General features: G+C 54.9%; 3 protein-coding genes across 3 annotated transcripts; 1 reads left to right on the top strand and 2 right to left on the bottom strand.

The window, feature by feature from the left end:
- Positions 1-114: 114 nt before the first annotated feature.
- Positions 115-2672, bottom strand: ZNF580 (zinc finger protein 580). Its single transcript, XM_011379242.2, is given in 4 exon segments — positions 115-1081; positions 2273-2376; positions 2379-2438; positions 2441-2672. Coding segments are annotated over 4 exon segments (777 nt in total). The 5' UTR covers positions 2523-2672; the 3' UTR covers positions 115-550.
- A 202-nt stretch (positions 2673-2874) lies between these two features.
- On the bottom strand, positions 2875-8397 carry LOC111731241. The gene is made up of 3 exons (XM_023522731.1): positions 8389-8397; positions 7924-8147; positions 2875-3479 (listed from the first exon to the last, which is right to left on the bottom strand). Exons 1-3 carry the CDS (start codon positions 8395-8397, stop codon positions 3047-3049), a joined length of 666 nt encoding a protein of 221 aa, XP_023378499.1. The 3' UTR covers positions 2875-3046.
- An 886-nt stretch (positions 8398-9283) lies between these two features.
- Positions 9284-14278, top strand: ZNF784 (zinc finger protein 784). Its single transcript, XM_011379243.2, has 3 exons — positions 9284-10419; positions 11650-12568; positions 12945-14278. Exons 1-2 carry the CDS (start codon positions 10342-10344, stop codon positions 12529-12531), a joined length of 960 nt encoding a protein of 319 aa, XP_011377545.1. The 5' UTR covers positions 9284-10341; the 3' UTR covers positions 12532-12568; positions 12945-14278.
- The last annotated feature ends 695 nt before the right edge of the window (positions 14279-14973 follow it).

The following is a 14973-nucleotide window of genomic DNA, read 5'->3' on the forward strand; positions in this document are numbered from 1 at the left end:
CCGGCCAGAAACACATACTACGATGAAGGTTCCCAGGTGCTTATGGTCCACTCTCTACCCCGAACCCCGCCGTCCCCCGCCCCCAGACGCCATTCGCAAATAAGAACCCTAAAGTGGAGTGTGGAATGTTTATTGAGTAAAGGGTGAGGGTAGTGGGTGGAAGAGGGGTTGATACAGAATGGGACCAGACCGTGCCCGTGCTCTTGTCAAATCTACCACACGGGCAATCGTTCACCACTTCGGAGCAGAAAAACAGGGCTCAGAGAGGTTAAGTCACTTGCAAAAGCTCACACAGCACAGCTGGGCCAGAACCCAGTTCCGACTGGCTCGCAGGCCCAGGGAGGGGCAACGACTTGGTCTACATCACAGATAGCTAGAGAGGGAAAGAAGGAAGGTACGAATGACGTTTCTCTCTTTGGACAGATAGGGAGACAGGCCCAGGGTAAGGCAGTAACCTCAGCAGAGCCAGGGCGTGTGTATGGGAGTGCCGCCGTGTGGGTCAGACTCGGAGGCCCAGAGCCGGGTAGAGCAGCACGGGCCCAATCGGAGCTTAGTGTAGGCGCACGTGCTGCGCCAGCTCCGCGGCATCCTGGAAGCGGCGCGGGCAGAGTGGGCAGGTGTGCGGGGGACCAGCGCGGGCGCGGTGCGTGGCGCGGTGCCGGGACAGATGGCTGGAGCGCTTGAAGGCCTTGCCACAGGCGCCGCACGTGAAAGGCTTGAGGTCCGAGTGCGACACGCGGTGGCTCTGCAGCCGCAGGGGGCTGGCAAAGACGCGGGCGCACTCTGGGCAGCTGTAGCCCTTTCGAGGACCAGGCTCTCCCGGTGGTGCCTCGCGCTGGGGCGGGCCCCGGGGCTCCTCCTCCAGCTGCACCGTGTACGTGTAGGGGACCCCGTTGGCGTCGATGAGCAGGTGGCGGCCCAGCCGCGGGGGTCGGGGCCCCGCCGCCGAGGAAGGAGTGGAGGAAGGGCCTTCCGTCTTGGGGAAAGGGGGAGCCTTGGGGGGCGGTGGGTCCATGGCCTCCGGAGAGGAGGACCGAGGATGGGGTGGTCGCGGGGGCAGCAGCAGCATCTGGAGCGGCAACTGGGAGCGGTGGAGGGGAGAGAAGTCAAAATTGCCACTTCCTGGGGAAAGTGTCCCTACCCAATCTGTACCACTGACCTACCTCCCCTACAAGAAAGAAACTGACTCCAGGCCAGACTGCTCTGGTTCTGTCAAGCTTCTTCCCGGGACACCTCCAACTGAGCTTGGCTTATCTTGGCCCCAACCTGCCTCTCCACCTGGGTCCTCCTCCCAGCCACCAGACCAGGCCCGAGGGCATCATCCCACCACTTCCCACAAGAGCCAATCAATCTCAAGTCTATTTCCCCTCTTTACAGCTATTTGGCCTCTTTTATCCCACAACTGGGCCCTTCAGGCCTCCTGAAGGGTCGCTTTCTCTTCTGGCAGCCCCAATTCAGGTTGCATCCTCTCCGCAGGACTACTGCAGCAGACCCTTCTCTGACCCTGAGAGCGCCCCAGATCTGCATCCCCACTAGGTACCTTGTAAGTCCTCCCCATCTCTGGATACATGTGTGTCCTCTCCATTTCCTTCTGAGGTACATCTCCAAAACCCTACTAACCCAGTTCCCCACTTTTCACGCAGGGCTCCTCTATCCTGTTTCTACCCCACAGCACCTCAAGGTCTTCCCATCCTAGCTTCATTCCCTAGCCCATCATCTGGATTTCGTGTGTGCGTCCGTAGGACCCTCAGCAGCCTGCCGTCTGTGTACTCCACCGCCCCTGAACCTTGCTACCTCCTGCGTTGCCCCCAAGGGTCCTTCTATCCCCAGCCCTACACGCAAGCTACTGATACCTTCACTTCTCTCTGTACCCTCAGGGGCCTCCTCCCTGTCACATGCACCCAGCCCTCTGGGGTCCCTTTCCCAAACTACCTCTCCCAAGGACTTCGCTCTCCTTTCTGTGTGCAGTTGGCGTCTTTAATGCTCCAGCCCTCGCCCTGCTATACCCAGCAGAGCCCCTCCGCCCGCTTCTCTATCCCCTTCCTCCTGTACTCCAGCACCCATCTGTCCCCGTCCCCACTACACCCCCGGGACCACCCTCGCTCCCGCACTTGTGCAAAGCGCTGGGGTCTCCATCTCCCCTCCTATCTGTCCCTCGGCATCTTCCTCGCCCTGCCCCACCCCCACCCCGGGAGCGCCAGCCCCTCCCCCGCCCTGCCCGGCCTCGCGCCGTCCTGGAGTCAGGCTCCTCCCTCCATCCCGGCCCCCGTACCCAGTGAGGCAGCTTCTTGGGTCCGGAAGAGCGGGAGCGAGGTCCCGGACGGCCCGGGCTTCCCCTCGCGAATGCCGGCGGCGGCAGGACCGAGACTTCCGGGAGCTCCGGGCCGGCGGCGCCGGAGACGCGGGCGCGGGGGGCGCGGGCGCGGGGGCGCGAGGGGCGGCGGCGTCCTTTGGAAAAGGCGCCGGCCGGAAACGCGCGCGCCGGCACGAAGGTTCCGCCGCCGGTGAGCCGCGGCTTGCATTGCCCTCCTTTATTGAGCACCCCCGGGGGCAGAGGGCAAGGGTTCGGGTACGAAGAAGCCAGCCTCTCGTACCCCGCTCCCCTCACATCCCTGGCAGGAACAGTCCAATCACTGTGACAGTGATTGATTTATAAGCTGAGTCTCACAAGGAATGGGTGCGCCCAGTTTGTTCTGCTTACACTGGGTCGCCCCACCTGCGTCCCCTGCCCAACAGTGCCCAGGGCGGGAGAAGAGACGTGTCTGTCGGTGGGGTAAATAGGGAGACTGGGGTCCGGAAGCCAGCCATTGGTTCTGATGTGGCACAGCCAGGATTCTCTGGCTTAGTATATGGGGAAACTAAGGCCCAGAGAAGGCCGGATAGGGAGGTGGGGCACTTTCCCACTGGGCAGATGGGGAAACCGAGGCCCAGACGTCGCCAGGTAGAGATGGGAACCGTGGTCCTTCCCTTAGGGCAGGTGGGGAAGCTGAGGTCCAGGGAGCATTAACGACCCATTCTTGATGGCAACCGGCACAAAGCGCGTTGGTTAGAGGGAGAAACTGCGGCGGGAAAGCGACGTGGGCAGGCATGCTGTGGTTGTGAGCCGAGGCCGCGCCAGGGGAGTGGGGCGCTCGAAGGACCGGCCGCAGGCGGCGCGCGCGAAGAGCTTGAGCGTAGAGTGCGATCGCAGTGTCGCTGCAGATGAACGCGGGAGCCGCACGCCTGGCGCCTGCAGCTCTTCCTTTCGCTGCGCGGTGAACTCGAGGCGCACGTCACGTGTGTCCATGAGCAGGTAGCAGCAAGACCGGGAGCGCGCTGCAAACGGCGCAGGGGCCAGCGGAGTCCATCGCCTCGGGGCAGGGCCTGAGGGGGACGCCGGCAGCTGGCAGAGCAGCTGGGAGTTCGGAGGGGAGATAAGTGGCCTGTTTCCGCGCGCAGTTCCAGGACCCCGGAGGCGTTCAGAGTTGCGTCCCAGGAAACTGGCAAAAAGAACTTTCGCGATAACGGAAATGTTTTATGATCTGCGCGCAGTCCAATGGGACAGCAACTGGCCACATGGCGCTACTGCGCACTTAATACATGGCTAGTGCGGCTGAGGACCAGGATATTAAACATTACCTCGTTTAAATCTAAATAGATTTAAGATGTGGCTTGTGGCTGCCTACCTATGGGACTGCTGTAATCCACCTTCAAGGGCCAAAACGGGCTCCCGACGTATTTCCAGGACTTCAAAGGAAAATAAAGATGTAACCGATCTCATGAATGACTTTGGTACTGATTACATTTTGAACCGATTCTACTTTGGACATGTTGGGTTTCCTAGGGAATGTTATTACACTCAGCCTCACTAGCTCCTTTCACTTGTTTAAGTGTGGCGCACGTTCTGTTTCTACCCAGCAGCCTTCTTGAGGTCCTTTCTGTCTGGCGATTTCATGGGGAGAGTGGAGACTAGTAAACTGAGAAGGCACGAAGGAGTTAAGGGTGACACACGTGACGTTCGCCTTCTGTCCACATCGTGGTTTCTCAGCCTCCTCCCTACTGACACTTTGCTGGGGGGGAAGTGGGGGCTCTGGGATGTTGAGCAGCATCCCTGGGCTCCACCCTCCAGCTGTGAGTAGCACCTTCCCTCCCCACTCCCTGTTGTTAAAACAGACATTGCCAGATGTCCCCCAAGGGTTAACTTTACCCCAGCCTACAGACAACTACCCAGTCTGAGTCTCCCGCCCAGATCACCTCCTTGAGTTTCAGACCCATAAACCCACCCCCACCCCCAGAAATAATGACAATGACCAACACTTACTGATCCCTCACTATGGTGCCAAGCCACTGTGAAATGCACCACATCCTCAGAGCAGACCCACAAGGTAGGTGCCACAAGGATGCTGACTTTGGAGATGAGGAAACTCATCAGAGTGCTGCCCCACCAACCCCTCCCATTCCCCAGAGCCCTCGTGTTTGCTGTTCCCCTCTCTGAAATGTTCCTTTCAGCCCTTCACAAAGACAGAACCTTTCTGGCCACTCAGGTCTCAACTCCAACAACACGTCACCACTGAGGCTTCGCTGGTTATGTTATAGATCAAGTAGATGATGCCCTGATCTGTCTTGTGAATCTGTTCGTTTCTTCACGTGCCACGTTGACACTAATACAGTCTTGCTTATTTACTGATTTGCTGTTTCACTGCCTGCCTTTCCCCATCTCCACAAAGGCAGGGCCCAGCTCTGTCCTCAGGATCTAGCAAAGGTGTCAGGAGAGGGTAGAGGTTCAAATCAATATTGGTTGCATGATGAGTGAATGAATGAATGAATGAATTTGATCACCCCATCCAAGAGCGAAGCATTATTTCCACCATCCTCCCCAAAAAACCCACTTCTCTTCCAGGACATGATCAGAATGAAGCCGTACCAGGCACACAAGTTTGGAACCTCAAATGTCCCCACCCCCAACACACACACACTTCCTCACTGCCCAAAGCCAGGCAGGCATCAGGTTCTGTCCACTCCCCCACCCTGAAATGTTCTCAAAGCTATATGCTCCCCTACGTCCCCCAAGCCCCAGCTCACCTGGGCTCCTCTACCAGCCTTCTCCCTGGCTCCTCTCCCATGCCAACCAACAAGACTCTCTCACAACTGTGGTGGATGAAACTTCTGCACCATTCAAAACCCTGTCACGGCCCCTGGTCCCCTAAGGACCAAGTCCCCAAGTTCCTCTATCTGGCATTTCAGGTGGCCCAGCCACTTTGCCTCACCTCTCACTCCTATGACTAGACCTTGAACTTGTGTGGCTCTGGGTGCAAAGGCTCATGCGTCTTCCTCTGCTGCCAGGCTTCTTCTCTGCCTCCAGAAGCCTCTGTGCCCCACCTCCCAAGATGGCTGGGCACCTCTGGTATGCCATGCTCAGCAGTCCACCAGCTCCACAAGGATCTAACACTGCCTCTGCTTGGGACCCTCCCAAGGCTCCGCCTACAGTCAAAACCCCTTAGCCTGGCATTCGAGGCCTCTCGCCCTCCACCCCAGCCCTTTCTTATCCCGCCCCTCATCCAGCCTCACCAGATAGCCACAGTGAGCCAGTCTCACTTCTCGGTTCACGCTTCAAATTATGAAACCCTGTACCTCTTCTCATGCTAACTGGGACCCCCATCCCAAGCTCCTCCACTATCAAACAAACACCATAGCCTTCAGCTGTCTCTTTCCAGCCTCACCTACAACTTATCGGTTACTCATGTCCTCCAAACTTCGGACAAGGGCCCCACCTACTCCTCTCAACAACCCAGTGGGCTGGGCAACCCACTCACTGCCTTGGATCTCCAGCCCTGGGACCTGGAGACGGCACTCAAATCTGGTGCCTCCCACTCCAGCACCCTCACTTCCCTCGGGCTGCCTGAACCCTCCCAACCTGCAATCTGAACCCTGCCTCCTTCAAGAACCTTTCCTCTCTTCTCAACATCCACCGTTCATCCCGTTATTTCATGTTCCTATCCAACAACCCCTTCTCCCCTTCTTACATGCCCCTAGATTACCAGCCTGTGCTTTGAGGTCAACTTGTGTCCAACTAATCTGTTCTTCGGGCTTCCTGCCCTCCTGTCTGTACCATGTTCCAGGTCTCCCCAACCCTCCCTCACAGGGCTTCTCAGTCTCCGAGGCCCACTGCCTCAGGGACTATTGCGTCCCACACCCCAAGTCCCTCACGTCTCACCCAGGGCCCTCACTGCTCCGTTGATTAGGACTCTAAAAATACCACCTGTCCTGCACCTACCCACTTCCTCGAGTCCCAGCCCAGTCTCCATACTTAGGTATAACCAACTTTTGGGTCCAGAAGTAGCTGCAGGGATGAGTTCCGGGATGGCTCCAACCTCTGGAACAGAGGGAGGTGCCCCTAGGAAAGCACTCTGGCCAGTAACTTACATCCTCAAAAGAGAGGTTTTTACATCATTTGGGTTCCAACCCTACCCCAGAAATTATAAAAGAATCAAAACTAACAAACATTTATTGAGCCTGTCTCAGCAGGCACGAGTCGCTATAAAGAAGAAATGGAACAGTATGCGCTTCTTTCGTACGGCATGTGACATTTGTAGCTCACTTGTAATACTGATGTCTCATTCATCCCATGGATGAATGGATATGGAATGTGGGCTGTACCCTGTTTTTCAGATTGGGAAACTGAGTTCCAGAATGGGACAGTGACTGATCCAAGGCTATAAAATGGGGCTGTGGCGGTCAAAGGGGACTCTCCTGCCTGTCACCACAAGACATTCTCTATTTCAGGAATGAGGAACCTGAGGCCTCTACCCTCTGTACAAGAAACAAGAGTCTATGGAGCCCCTGTGGCCTCCCCACCATCCAGGAAATTCCTTCCACCTGTGCTGGGCAAGCTGCCCAGCCTCCTGCAAATGCCGGCACACTGTGGGCAGGTGTGAACCCAACCCTACCAGGCCGGTGTACAAAGTGATGCCAGAAGATGGCTGCGTAGCTCAAAGGTCTCGCTGCAGACAATAGCCGGAGGCTCAGTGGCAGACATGGGGGCTCCTCAGGGGCAGGCGTCTCTTGAAGACCTGGAGGCACTGGGGACAAGTGAGCCCTTGGGGGGCTCCAGCTCCAGCTAGGGGTCCTCCTCCATGTACAGAAATACGGAATACCATTCCTGTTAGTGGGCAGGGGACAGAGGAACACATGGGGGCCAGTTCAGGGGCAGGAGGCCCTCAGGAGGGCAGAGGCTCATGGCCTCCAGAGAGAACCAAGGGTTGCCTAATTCTGGCCCTTTGTGTTTGCTGTATAGCAGCAAAGTCACTAGCCTTTTCTGATCTGGGTATTACATTCAGTAATACAAGCAGCTAAAGGAAGGAAAAACTGCAACTGAAGGTGGGGAAAAGTAAGCTAAAGGTCGAGGTGATCACAGAACCTGCCCCAATCTTGGCTTCCCTGTACCATCCTCCATCCCCTGCTCCTTAAACTCATCTCTCGAGGCAGCTGGGGGATTTGCCATGGACCTCAGAGAGTGTGCCCAAACTCTAGATTGTCTGAACTTCACGACGTCACATTCCCAGGATTTGCAGGGGCCTATTGCATCAATCAACCAATTCCTGGGAGGTGCGCTGAGGGCCTTCTTACATGCCCCTAGAATCTGTGTGACTTATATATTTCTTTAATTGCCTTCCATCTCCTCTTTCCAACCCCTAGAGGGTTTTGTCTTCCCTGCATTCCTCTTCTGCCCTGCGAGGGTAAGCCTTCTCTCTCCTAGAACCTCCCCGAAGTCCTGAGTCTTTATCTCCCCAATTCCAACATCTTTTCATGCTTGTCCTGTGACACCAAGTACGCGTTTTCATTCCCCTGGAAGTCTGTCACCTCGGAGACTCACGCCATCACCGCCCACCATCTCTCTCTGGTTCCTGTCCCTTCTGTGTTCCCAAGGGATCGTCCGACACGAACCTCCTCGGTCCTCCCCTTGGTCCTCTCAACAGGTCAGTCGGCTCTGGTGTCTTCCATCCCCCAGGATGCTCCAAACTCCCCAGGGGCCCCTCCCCATCATGCTCTGGGACCCCGACTCCAGGCGCGGCCCTTTCCGTCGGTGCGGAATGAGCAGCTGCCGCCTGGGAGTCTGTTTCCGGAACGCAGGAGGCGGGGGAACACGAGAGCTGCAAAGGGCCGTCGGGCTGCGACCCACAAGAAGGGGAAGGGTGTTCACGTGAATATCTTTCGGCCAGAAACACACAACCTCGAAGGAAGGGTTCCAATAGCCTCTAGTTCCACTGACCTGAATGTCAATCATTATATTCAACAAATATTTGTTAAGTGCCTCCCACATGCCAGCTTCTGGGGCTAAAACAGGGAGCGAACTCGAACGAAGTAATCTCTGCCTTCCTTCCTCTTAGAGGCGACAAATCGTATCTTTACCGACTGCATGCTGCAACAAGGAACTCTCCTAAGCCTCGTGGGGGCGACAAAGACCAAAATATCGACATGTCTCACCCACTTCAGCACCTGGGAGAAGCAAGTCAGGATAACAATTCAGAGACTGAAATTTAGAGATGGGCACGGACGCGCTCAGCGTCACTAAAGACTCTTATATAGGACGAGACTAGATTTCGAAGAAGGTCCTTTAGTGTCCCAAATTCAACTGATGCCCGTGAAGCCTAAGCTTTCGAGGCTCCTCGCACAAGCCCCTCCCTAAGTAATGAGTGTGGACAATTCAGAGTAGTTAAGATTAGCAACTGCTATACAAATCTACACACACACACACACACACACACACACACACACAAACTTGGAATGCCCACAGCAGGTACATACAACGTCTAGGGCCCATGACACTTTTAGGAGCCCACTAAAAAAAAACTTTGAAATCTGAAGAAAAATCTAACCCAGCCTAGTTTATCTTTGTCTTTATATCAACACGGTTGTGAAATATAATTTAAATATATTTTTTAGAAATAACAGGCCCATGAAGGCAGATATGCCAGGGCCCATGAAAACACTGGAGACAGTGAACAAAGTCATATCATCTCATATATGTAGCAAAATAAGAAAGACATGCATGAGAATGAGAAACAAAATGCAAACCCTAATAACCTCAGGTGAGGGAGGGAGGGAGGAGAATGGTTGGGGGTACAAAGAGGGCTTAGATTCCATATGTAACGTATATTTTAAGTTTATTAGTGAGCGTGAGAAGTTGTCTATATTATTCTGAATACCGTTTGTATATAGAACTAATTCATAATAAGATAAATATAAATAAAAGATTTCTTATGTGTTAGTCAAGATAGTATAGGTTATGTTGCTGTAATAAACACCCCAAAACTCAGTGGCTTGACACAACAAATGTGTATTTTAAATGTATATCTCCGAGGAAGATCAGCACCAGGTTGTGTTCACTGTAGATACTCTGGAACTTAAGCTGGTTGGAAACTTAACGTCAACGAGCAGATCCCTAAGCATAGAATGACAGAAATGGAATGTGGTGACCCATTCCTGACTCTCACTATGAGCTGAAGTTGACATACATTGCTATCACACTGGCCAAAGAAAAGTACATGGCCTCGTCTAACTGCAAAGAGAAATGCAATCTTACCACATTCCCAGGAGGAGAAATGGGGAATTTAGGATAGATCGTAATGTTTAGGCACCTCCTATGATGCCTTTCCACAAAAAACATGTAAGAGTGTCCCAAAAGTCTTCCACATCTCTTTTCTCACTGAGTTTTCACAACAGCTTTACAGTTTTACACATGAGAAATTGTATACATGGTCCAAAGAAGTATAGTGACTTATCCAAGATCACACTGCCAGGCCACGCAAGGAATAAGTAAGTGGATGGCCAAGAGCCCAGGCCTGTCCTTGGTGCTGCCGAAAACGCCCGTCTTTCCCCAAACGTCACACCGACCTGCGGATTTGGGCTGCATCCCAGCACCATCAGTGTTGCTGTTTCCAGAAAAATCTTTCTGTAAACGGACTTAGAAATCCGTACATTCGTAAACTTTGCATCACTGCGTTATCATGAGCCATGCAGAGAAGGTGACGACAAAAACATGTAGTATGAACAGAGAACAAAGGTTATTAAATTCTGGTGAGGGTCAACTGACAGCCAGGAGTCTACCAATTTCGGTTAAACAGAGAAATTCGAGTTAGCTCGCAGCTCCCCAGCGCCCCACGCAGGCTTTCTCCTTGCGGAGGAGTGTACCAAGTAATTAGGAAGGAAAGCTATCTTTTCCTCCCGGAGTTAGGGGACCCAGGCCACCTGGAAGCCCCGCCCCGCCCTCCAGGGCGCCTGCGCCGTGGCTCTGACGGCCGTCCGAACCCCACCCCCTTCCAGAGCGACCACTGGCTTTGGGGGGCGGGGCCTGGGCACAAGATGGCTGCCGCGCGCCCGGAGTCCCTGAGTCCGAACTCTGCGGCCCCAGAGCCGCGATCCCCGGAGCCGCCGGACGTGGTGCGGGCGAGAAAGGGGTCTGAGCCGGGAGCTCGAGACGGGAGGAGGTCGCAGGGCGGGGGGCGGGGCGGGGCGGGGCGGGGCCTATGAGGTCTGGGCGGGGGAGGTTCTTAGAGCTCCGGCCCTGGGGGCGGGGCCTCTCGGTTGGGAGAGGGGCGGGGTTTAAGAAGGAGCCTATGGAGGGGAGGGGAGGGGCTTAGTGGGGGCGAGGCCTGAGGAGAGGTTGTGGGGAACATCTGGGCGGGAGAGGGGTCCAGGGAAGAGTCCCAGAGATTGAGTTTGTCTAATTAGGGGGCGGAGTCTTCAGAGGGGTGGGGCCAGCGAGAGATTATGAGGCTAGCGAACTTGGATGGAAGGTTGAGGTGACCCTGAAAGACAAGGGCGGGGGCACCCACGTTAGGGTGGGGTGACAATTTTGCAAGGGATGCAGAGATGCATCTCGAATGCCCAAGGGAGGACTTGGGGGGTGGAGAAATGACTGCTCCAGGTGACTTCGGAACCGCCCCCAGGTTCCCCCACTCAGGACTGGAGAGGAACTGAGGACATTCATTCATCCAACAAACATTTACTGAGCTCCGACTTGGGCTCAGTGGATGAATAAGTGAACCAGACAAATAAGGACTGCATCCTTGGACCTTGCAGTCTAGTACGAGAGAGAGACAGTAAAGGAGATTTATTGTTAATGTTCTAGAAAGGAAGTAGATGGAGCTGCTAGAGTTGGGGGTAGGGCAGCTAAATTTAGACCAGAGTCAGCTGTGTGCCGGCTTATATTTACACTGGGGTCAGAGACAGAAGCAGGAGCCAGAGAGCCATGGATATTATGATGATGGTCTTGGATTTTAAGTGCAGTTGGAGCCACGCGAGAGTTTGAGTGGCAAAATTACTTGATCTTTTTTTCCGTTCTCAAAAGGTTATTCGGACATTAGAGAGGTGGGTAGTAAGGAGCAGGCTAAGAAGTTCTGTTGAGGAGGCTTTTTCAGTGGTCAAGGCAAGAAATGATTGATTTAAGTGGATGGAGGAGAGACATGACTGGGTCGTGATATATTTCTGACAGGAGAGGAAATCTTATCGGGGATATAGTAGAATCCTGGAGGTAGGAGAGCAGGGTCTAGAAACAGGGGTGCCCAGTGTGCTACAAAGGAGATGGGTGTTTAATAAATGGGTGTGCTTTGGGGGGCCGTCGAGGCAAGGTCCACAGGCTCCTTGTCGCCTTCCCCACCCCACCCCCAGGTCCTGGTGCCTGATGACAACCGCCCCGCCACACCCCCGACTGACCTCATCGAGATCCAGGTGGTGAAGGTGACAGACACCACGCTAGTACCTGAGCCCCCCGAGCCAGGTTCTCTTCACTGTGCCTTGTGCCCAGCTGCTTTCCGGCTGGTCTCTGAGCTGCTGTTCCATGAACATGGCCATCTGGCAGGGGCTGAGGGCGGCGGGCAGGGTGGGGACCGAAGCCGGTGTCATGTGTGTGGCCACAGCTGCCCGGGACCCGCCAGCCTCCGCGCTCACTACAGCTTGCACACCGGAGAGCGCCCCTACCGCTGCCCCCTCTGCCCCAGGGCCTTCAAGGCCCTGGCGCCCCTGCTGCGGCACCAGCATCGGCATGGGGTGGAGCCAGGGACCTCTCAGAGGCCCCCAGAGGCAGCGGTGGCGGCTCGGGAACAGGGGCCCTGGGTGCCCGCAGAGCGGTCGGAGGTGGTGATGGCAGCGGCAGCTGCGGGCGCGGCGGTGGGGAAGCCCTTCGCCTGCAGGTTCTGCGCCAAACCTTTCCGCCGCTCCTCGGACATGCGCGACCACGAGCGCGTGCACACGGGCGAGCGGCCCTACCACTGCGGTGTCTGCGGCAAGGGCTTCACACAGTCCTCGGTGCTGAGCGGCCATGCCCGCATCCACACGGGCGAACGCCCCTTCCGCTGCGCCCTCTGCGATCGCACTTTCAACAACTCGTCCAACTTCCGCAAGCACCAGCGCACTCACTTCCACGGCCCGGGTCCCGGACTTAGAGACTCTGGAAGCCAGCTGGCAGCGGGGGCGGAGGGGCCAGGGCATGGTTGTGGAGCGGGAAACACTGTGGAAGAGACAACCACAGTGAAGGCGGAGGTCGACCAGTAGTCTGGGAGAGGAGGGACACTGGGCGTCAATATGGGAGGTAGGTGGTGGATAGCAGGGGTGGGGGGGTGGGGGGAACAAGGAGGCAGGCGACAGATGGGAATCTGAGGAAAAGATGACACAAAGCCATGAGCAGCTAGTGTGGGAGAGCAGAGGGACAGCCAGGTTCATGGTGCCCACAGACCCACAGGGCACCTCTGAGAGATTCCAAGAAAGGCATAGATACAGTCCTGTAGATGTCCAGCTAAATGGAGGACCACGGATGGATGTCACTACCCCATCTGCCTGCTCCTTGGGTCATCCTTGCCCAAGAAACAGCATATCACAGCAGAGCCTGTCCATACACGGGAGCCAGAGTTGAATGGAAGGGCATCCAGGGTCTACTGTAGTGTCCTTGACCAGCCTTTCATCTGCAGAATTCTGGACTGTCTTGGGGCCTCGGGTGGAATAGATGGAACCTCTTGCCTACCTCACTGGGTCGTACTGAACATGGGACACCTACTCACCCACCCTCAGGCAGAAGACGCCAGCCAGGTCCTCCACAGAGACTGGGATCCCATCGCCTAGAAGCCAGAGGGTCCCCAAGTCATAGCCAAGAGCACTTGAGCCTCAAGGATGTCATTGTGACCAACCATAAGGATCTTGACTCCAAGAGCTGCTACCCCTTCTCCCATGGTGGTCCCTCCTTTGCCCACCAGACTCCTCTTCCCAGGCAACCGAAGCCCAGACAGCAAACAGGCCCTCCTAAAGTTTTAGTCTCAGAGCCTACGGCTCCCAGGTCTACAAAATAGCCTCAGGTTTCTGTAACTTCCTCCACTCTCAATCAGAAGCAAAGGGCATAGTGCCTAGTTCCAGGCTATCCCAAGGAAGGGTTAGCAGATGGCGACATGGTGGCTGGGCGGCATGTAGTGGTGTGCAGTGAGAGTGGGGGTGAGAGAGGACTTAGGCACTGGAGGTGGGAAGTCTCCAGTTCTGTCCCTATTAAAGGACTTTCTGAAGGCTTTTTCAATGTCAGTTTTATGTTTGGGTTGCTGTGCTTGGGGGTTGGGGATCAAGGGACCACCCTGTGGTCTTGCAGCATTCCTCTGTCCAAACCTCTTTGGAATGGGGGTGGACAGCATCTGGCTATTCACGAGTAGGATGTGGTTCAGCTGTGGGACTGGGGACCAGGGAAGGTTGGCAAAATAAAGGGACTCCTGTGATTAGTGACTCATTAAGGAGTCCGGATTTGCACACCTTCCTGTTCACCCAGCATTCCCATGATGTATCCTAAAGACAAATCATAACATAAACAGAACCCCATTTCCCCCAAAGAGATGCCCACGCTTCCTACCTCCTCTGGCACCCGAGCTAGACACCTAGGAATGTCCTCTTCAGCTTTCATCCCTCCTCTACTGAGCGAATCCCTTATTGACTTCACACTATTGAGCCAGTGAAATCGCTTCAGAATCTGAACGCTCCTTTTTACCATTACTATTGTGGGCAAGCTGACAAAGGCCTCTAGTAGGGATGACACATCCCATACAGTAGCCCAGCCTCCAGGCCCTTCCCGCTTCCTCCTCCATCCAGCAGTCATGTGGGTCCTTCAAAAACACAGATCCCAACTTTGTCACCAACCCACAACTCCATGTGGCTTTGAGAAAGGGTCCTAAATGTGAAAGCCTGTGGGAGCTAGGTGGCAGTGTCAATGAACGAGGAAGGTGCCCAGGTTCAAAAGGGAAATACAGAACCCACAGGTAGAACATGAAGACTGACATTTGGGCTCAGAGTTAGGCTTGGGAGGAGTGGTGGGAACTGGTGGCAGACTGGAGAATACTAGATCACCCCAAATTTTTAGAAGTTACATTAGTTCTTATGTAAAATCTTTTTCAAGTGTGGGCAACTAAGTCCAACTTTTTTTTTTTTTAAGCATGGGCCAATCCAAAGATGTCAGTGGCTTGGATCCAGCCTGGCAGCAGTCAGCTTCCAGTCTCTGGGGTTATCCAAGCCTCATCAGTGGAAACTCAAGGCCCTTCTAGATCCAGCAGCCTATACCCCAACACCTCCAGCCATCCTAATCTATTTGAAACTCAATGGAAGAGTAAGGTTTAGCCAGACACACTAAACCTCCACTTGGAATTCACCACCCACTTGACCTGGTAAGCTCCCAGGGCTTTGTCATCATTTGGCATCAGTTTCTCCTCCAGGAAGCTGGTTTAGCCCCCAGTCTGATAAGGCAACTCTTCCATGCTCCCTAAGTCCCAATGTCCTTAACTGTGTGGTGCTCCACATCCATATGACTTTTGAACCCTAGGACGCTGGCATGAGATCTCATGCTGGGCCTTCATTAGAGCATGGTGGCCACCCTTGTGTGTGGTCACACTGGACTTGCCCAGTACCCTCTGAGCCGGCTTTGCCTTTAAGTTTCACACGGAGGCCCTGGGACTGCAGCCCTGGCTCTACCAT

Source organism: Pteropus vampyrus, unplaced genomic scaffold, assembly GCF_000151845.1.
Source record: "Pteropus vampyrus isolate Shadow unplaced genomic scaffold, Pvam_2.0 Scaffold357, whole genome shotgun sequence".
Classification (NCBI taxonomy): domain Eukaryota; kingdom Metazoa; phylum Chordata; class Mammalia; order Chiroptera; family Pteropodidae; genus Pteropus; species Pteropus vampyrus.

Coding starts and splice junctions, on each gene's coding strand:
- ZNF784 (XM_011379243.2), top strand. CDS start 10,342: ATGGCTGCCGCGCGCCCGGAGTCCCTGAGTCCGAACTCTGCGGCCCCA. Junction 10,420..11,649: donor CCCCGGAGCCGCCGGACGTG/GTGCGGGCGAGA, acceptor CCCCACCCCCAG/GTCCTGGTGCCTGATGACAA.
- LOC111731241 (XM_023522731.1), bottom strand. Junction 3,480..7,923: donor CCAAGGGGAGGACCGAGGAG/GTTCGTGTCGGA, acceptor TCTTTTTGCCAG/TTTCCTGGGACGCAACTCTG.